Source organism: Oryctolagus cuniculus, chromosome 5 (assembly GCF_051225735.1).
Source record: "Oryctolagus cuniculus isolate XC-2025 breed Fujian yellow rabbit chromosome 5, ASM5122573v1, whole genome shotgun sequence".
Classification (NCBI taxonomy): Eukaryota; Metazoa; Chordata; class Mammalia; order Lagomorpha; family Leporidae; genus Oryctolagus; species Oryctolagus cuniculus.
Window position 1 is genome coordinate 155,196,894 of NC_142871.1, and position 6,724 is coordinate 155,203,617.

The 6,724-nt window shown below is 36.0% G+C and overlaps 1 protein-coding gene and 2 pseudogenes across 1 annotated transcript in view; 1 reads left to right on the forward strand and 2 right to left on the reverse strand.

Annotated features, from left to right (window-relative positions):
* Positions 1 to 5,160, forward strand: part of LOC103349690 (ankyrin repeat domain-containing protein 26) — a 43,475-nt gene extending 38,315 nt beyond the window's left edge. Inside the window, 2 exon segments of the mRNA XM_089334423.1 lie at positions 304 to 487; positions 5,092 to 5,160. Of these exon segments, the coding sequence (XP_089190549.1) occupies positions 304 to 487; positions 5,092 to 5,160 (253 nt within the window).
* On the reverse strand, positions 1,053 to 3,228 carry LOC100338821 (asparagine synthetase domain-containing protein 1 pseudogene; annotated as a pseudogene).
* LOC127493089 (ASNSD1 upstream open reading frame protein pseudogene) lies at positions 3,193 to 3,509 on the reverse strand (annotated as a pseudogene).
* Positions 5,161 to 6,724: the final 1,564 nt, after the last annotated feature.

The following is a 6,724-nucleotide window of genomic DNA, read 5'->3' on the forward strand; positions in this document are numbered from 1 at the left end:
AATAATATTTTAAAGATAATTTTTAATTTATAATTTTGCTGAATAATTTTAATATATACCTCAGATACTAATAAAGGAAACTGATCAGTTATTGGGATGTTCTTTCATCACTACTTTTCAAGTATATTTGTTATTTGGGAGAGAGTAAAATGAGAAATTCAAACATGCAAATCAGTAGAAAAAATATTTGAGAACATAGAAATTAAATTAAGATAATATTCCAGCATATTAGAGACCAAATCACAAATTTAATTTTTTATTTTCTAACAAAATTAATTTTAAGATAACCATATTTAACTGCAGATTTACATTAAAGAAAGAAAAAGAAAAGAGAAGAAATGCTGATATATTGTCTGAAAAAATTGGGGAAGAGTTAAAAAGAAAAGAAAAGCAATATAGTAAAGAAGTTGAAATGAAAGGACAACTTGAACTGACACTTAAAACATTAGAAATGAAATTGAGGACTGTAAGAAGTAATTTGAATCAGGTAAATGAATCTGGTAGATGTTAGTATTTCTAGTTGTATTCTTTATTACTTATAATAGCCCCCTATTTAAAATGTATTATTTAGATTTAAAACAAAAATGTTCTATCATCTTAAAATGAATTATGAAGTTTATAGCTCAAATTATTTATTGTAAATCTTGCACTGATAAAGCTTAGTACATTTTTTATGAATAAAGCAATGGAAAATAAGTTGAATTATCTCATATTTTATATTAAAATTCAGACATACTTCTGAGACTATTGTGAAACTAGTTAAATATTTTGTAATGGCATATTATTTCTAATTTCATATTTCATACCTACTTGTATTTATTTATTTTATGACTTATTGATTGATTGATTTGAAAGGCAGAGTGATAGAGAAGGGGAGAGTAGAAATCATCTACTAATTTCACTATCCAAATGTTCACATTCCCTGGGGCTGGTCCAGACCGAAGCCAGGAGCCTAGAACTCCACCAGGATCCCCCATGTGGATAACAGGAGCCCAAGTACTTGGGCCATCCTCCAGTGCCTTCCCAGGCACTTTGGCAGGGAACTGTAAACAGAAGCAGAGCAGCTGGGCCTGGAAGTAACACTACAATAAGTGATGCCGGCATTGCTTAGCTTACTGTGCCACAATGCCAGCCCACTTGCATGTATTTAAAAACTTTTTGCTCTTTGATTGATTTAGCAGTTATTTTTTTAAAGCAGCTAGATATTTTATTTTTATATAACTGTCATTCAGTAAATACTGTTAACACTCTGAAATCACATTACAATTTAACTTCCTTTTCAAAAGAAAGGTTTTATAAGGAAATAATCTGGAGCCTTCCACACTTATCAGATGCCTTTTCATTACTGTTTTCCATCTTTGCAATTCTGGATCCAAACTGCATGGCCCACTTTGGCAGGAGAGCAGAGGCTGTAAGGCCGAGTTCCACAGCTGCCAGACGTAAAATTAGTTTCTCACCAATTCCTCGGGGTAGAGTCAGGTTTGCCTTTTCCCAGATGGGTAGGGAATTTAGAAAGGAGACAACATTTTCATTCAGGAAGGGAAATCTTGCTTCTTTTCCATGATCACCAATTACTCTGTCATCACGACCAAGGTTTCTAGAAGAAATTCGACCCAGTTCCATCGTTATTTCCTTGTTCAGTCCTCCCGGTCCATGCGTACGGAAGTGAACACGATGACGGGAATAACCTGCAAGTTGCTCATCTGCACCAATTCCAGTGAGAACTACCTTTGCACTGCTCTGATAGGACTTCACTTCATCCTGAGTCACTAGCCAGCCAGTTCCTCTGGAAGCAAACCAGACTGCACAGCCAATGCTATCATCCAAAACCGTATCCAGGGGCTGAACTAAGTGACTTATTTGAGTTCTTCTTAATTGTTGCAGTTCTTCCAGAGAAACATTAATTTCAACAAAATTCCACATTCGAGAAGGGTTAACAGCTTGCAGTTCCTTTAGTCCTGCCTTTCCTGTGACTCTATCTGGTACACTGTATTTCTCATCAGGACTATCAGCACCACGGGCAGCAGTACCTACAGAGAACTCCTCAGAAGGCATTTCATGATTTTTCTGTTTACTCGGTCTTTTGTTACGGCTACTTGGAACGGTCTTTTCTTTGGTCATGAAAGCTACATTCAGGAGATCAACTGGTTCACCTAAAGGAATATGACGATCAGCAAGGGTAGCAATAACCATGGAATCGATGCCTCCAGAAAACAGGACGGCAACATTTGCTTTCCTATCACCCGTCTTCAAAACTCCATTTGGTACCAGGTTTTCGTCCCTCTGTAGACACAAGACACGTCTCTTGACTGCGACACTAAGGACATCAATGAACTTTTCAACTACTTCTCTCATGTGTCCATCAGTAAGGCAGACCTGAAGGGTCTCTCTTGAGAATGGGATACTGGAAATGTGACTGCAATGAGTCGCCAATGGAGCTTGTGGCAACGTCATATTTAAAGGAGAAATAGGCGTTCCAAGATGTAGTTTGGCTTCATTTGCCACCACTGATACAAATGTCGGCAAGTCTGCTGAAACATGAGTCAGGCTGGTACTGCACTCTTCAGTAGCATTCTCCCTAGAAATACATTCCCAAGGATACAACTGCAACCTTACATGTTTGGCCATGGCAGCAGACTGGAGATCAATTCTGAAAATTCCAGATGCTGGAACTTCTTGCCACTGATTTGCCACTCCATATGTCTGGGGGCCAACTGAAGAGAGGCAGAAACTCTTGTCCAAATTATTAAAATGCCAAAGCAAACTATGGCAACCAAAAAAATCCCTACCAAACCATAAACTGTGACTAGATGCTTGATAATATATAAAAGACCAAGGACCTTGGACTTCTGAGAAGAGGGACATAATATCAGATTCACTCTTACAAGAGGAAAGAGTATCATTCTCTATTTCTTCAACCTTTATTCCACTAAAGACTTCTCCATTCCATAGGAACACATTGCCTCTTTCATCTTCCATAGGCTGGGCAGTCAAAACACCCCTCAAGTGAAGGACATGGCCAGAAAACACACACTGGTAGTTCATATAACATTTTAACAACTGTTTACTGCTCTCAGGACCCCGACGTTTAAGATTATATAGTAGATCTTCTTTCAAATCTTTTCTCCAGTGTTCAACAGAAAAGCTTACAGAACAGCAAATGCCACACATGATGATGTGAAATCAGGTTGACTATTTCTTGATACTGGTCTTCTCAGAATTTTTATTTCTTGGTATTCTTTTTTCAATTCATCCAATATATTCTTGCTTTCAGAAAGCACTCTGTGCGGTCTGCCAGAAAGAATATATTGCTGTTCTGCTGTTGCCTGTATACTCTCCTGTTCTTCTTCAGGTTAGAAAGTTCATCCACAACAACTTTTTGTTCTTTAATCTTGTTGCAAAGATCCTCCTTGTGTAGGGTCGGGCCGCCGGCGGGGACCGGCACAGCGCTGTCCTCTGGGTGCACACCCTGGCCGGGCATCTCCAACCAGCTGCAGACACGCAGGATTCACCAGGGACCCCGAGAGTCCCACCACTGTCCGCCCCAGCCACAGCACCGGCAGCATCACCCGCCTTGCAGCGGTCTTACCAACCTCCTCCGCGCACTCACTCCAACGCCTGCCTGATTTAGCAGTTATTTATGCAGTTAGTTTGAGCTATTTTTGAGGGAAATTTCCGAAACTTATCTGTTCTTTGACATATTTACATGAATATTATAAATTAAGTTTTAGGATAAAACAATGTATTTTAAGCAGTTACATGCAAAATTAAAAGCACTTAATCCTAGCAAAAGATAATTTTTTATCAAATACTAATAAAATTTAGATATCAAAAATACCTAAAATTTATTTCATTTATTATATATTCAATACTGGGGTTTATACCTTTATAGCAATTTAGTCAGTACAGAGACCTGGCACTATCTTTTCCAGTATGCCATATGTACTCTTAATCCACTCATCAGAGTGCTTGCTCCAAACACCCCATAAACAGGTGTCATGGAGGAACTGATTTGGGAATGTTGATATAACCATAGAGTTCAGTGTTTTCAGTTCAGTGGCTTAGCCTGTCTCTGCTAGTCATGTAATTTATGTACTACTACATCCAAAATGCTGTTTGCAACATGGGACATAATAATTTCCCACTGAAGGGTACTGACCAAGCTATACATTATAATTGGAAAAAATACTATTGTCTAATATAATAGGTGAAAGTTTTATGAAGTCCTGGGGGTGTGTCCTGGGCTTCATGCTCCCCATTTGCTGCCAGTCTCAATAATGTGAAGAACATTTCAGTGAAACTTGTATAGGAGCCAAATCTCCCTGCCATGCCAGATATACTAAAATGTGAAATCCATAATGTTGGAAATGGAAAATACAGGTCATTATGTACCGCATACTCTTCTAAGCACTTTACCATTATTCACAAATTTATTTTTCCCTGCATTCCAATGTGGTGAGTACTGTTCCTATCTCCATACTGTATATTTCACTATACAGCTGAAAAAAAAAAAAAAACCAGAGACATCCAACATTCATTTACTTATGATCACACAACACAGCTGATAATTTGTGGAGCTGTGGTTTATACCATGGCATTCTGGCTTCTGGGTAGATAATTCTTCTTATGCAGTTCCAAAGACAAAGATCATGTGGTTGTCATCTAAAATATTATGTGAATTTTAAAATCCTTGGCATAACTTATCATTCATATATGTGAATTTTGAAAATTATACTTGATATGGTGGTGCTGGATCATAAATATATAATTGCTTACCACACAAGATAATTTCCTATCTTTCTCCAGTTGATCAATGTTGTTTCTTTGCGTATTTATCTGACAAATTATAATTTTAAGACAAGACTAATGTTGTGCTTTAGCCCTAGAGCAGGGTCTTGATGTTACTGTGGAGGACTAAGGATTATTATTGTAGGTCCTGTGCCAGAAGATCACTGCTGCAACAGCTCAGCTCTGAACAATATGCAGATAAAACTGTGGCTCTGTTTGGAGGGAATTTTATGAAAACTATAAGCAATGAGTAGATTTAAACCAAATTATTAGTAAAGTTCTTCCCCTCCTGCTTTGTTTTAGTTGCAAGAAACACAGAATCGCAACATTGTGCAAGAAGCTATGAAGAGGTAAGATCACTTGGAAAAGTAAAATTTAAATTAGCATTACGTGAAATTCGTATACCTTAAATAAAATTTAAAAAGATTTTTTTAAATTCAAGATAGTGATAAAAAAAAAGTTACGTATTTCCTGTAATATCAAAAGAAGTTTTAGAAATGCATCCAGGAAATTATCTTTCAAAATTTTGCTCATAATAGACATTTTTAAAAGTACACATTTCTGCCCATAAAATTTAACATTTCTCATTATGGTCACCAGGCAATTCAAATTATAAATATTTACACAGTTACAGACATTCTGCAGTTACATTGGTCATCTAGCTTTATGATGACCATGACTTTTTTAAAATGTAGTAACCTTTGTAAAAGCAGTGCTGTTATATTCAATATAAATAAGTAATTCATTTGGAATTTAGTTTTGGCTCATGAATTAGACTGATCTTGTGACTTAAAGCTAAGAAAAATCTTTGTAATATTGCTAGTGTTCTCTAGATACAAAAATTAGTATTCATACCCATAGACTTCTGTGCTTAGTATAAAATATACATCATAAACAAAATTGTTTTTCTTAAAAGACTTTCTTAGTGCTTTTGTTGAAGTCATCAAAGGCATTATGTACATGGAATTTTTTCTTTTTTTTTTTTTATTTGACAGGTAGAGTTAGACAGTGAGAGAGAGAGACAGAGAGAAAGGTCTTCCTTCCATTGGTTCACCCCACAAATGGCCGCAATGGCTGGAGCTACGCCAATCCGAAGCCAGGAGCCAGGTGCCTTCTCCCGGTCTCCCATGTGGGTGCAGGGGCCCAAGCACTTGGGCCATCCTCCACTGCCTTCCCGGGCCACGGCAAAGAGCTGGACTGGAAGAGGAGCAACCGGGACTAGAACCTGGCCCCCATATGGGATTTTGTTTCCTGCCTTCTTTTGCTTATAACATGAAAATGTTTATATCACTAAAATGCTTATAACTCCTAAAAATCTACTATCAAATTAATACTATTAATTATGAATTTAATAAATTTTTTTTCAAAAATAAAAAAATTAGCACACCGAATAGCTTGAGTATTTATTAAAAAAATAAGAAGTGTAGTATGGGAATTGTATCAGCTACGATAATATGTACATCTATGTGAAACCAGGGAAAAATTTCAGCTTTAAGTCATTTTAAGATGCACAGTTTTCCATATATCCCTAAATTTGTATTTATCCAGAAAACACAGGTAGAAAAAATGGTACAGTTGCTGAATTATTTACTTTTAAAATATTTAAGAATTAATCTAATTAATTCTTAAATGTAATTATCAGATGTTCAGAAATTATGTGGCTGTGTTTATATTTATACATGAGAATAATTATTTAAAATATACATTTCAGGCTTGAAAGTGAAAATTCTCAGTTAAAACTTACAATCAAAGAACAGGCAGACAAAATAAAACAGATTCAGCAAAACCTGTTAAATCCAAGTTCAGTAAGTCAATCTCTTCAATTCTGACATATTAAAAAGTATTTATTTCTATCATAGTTTTGTATAAGGATATTTTAGATAATATGAAAGGCCTCTAATACAAGTATTTATTATATTTATTTATTTTTTCTATT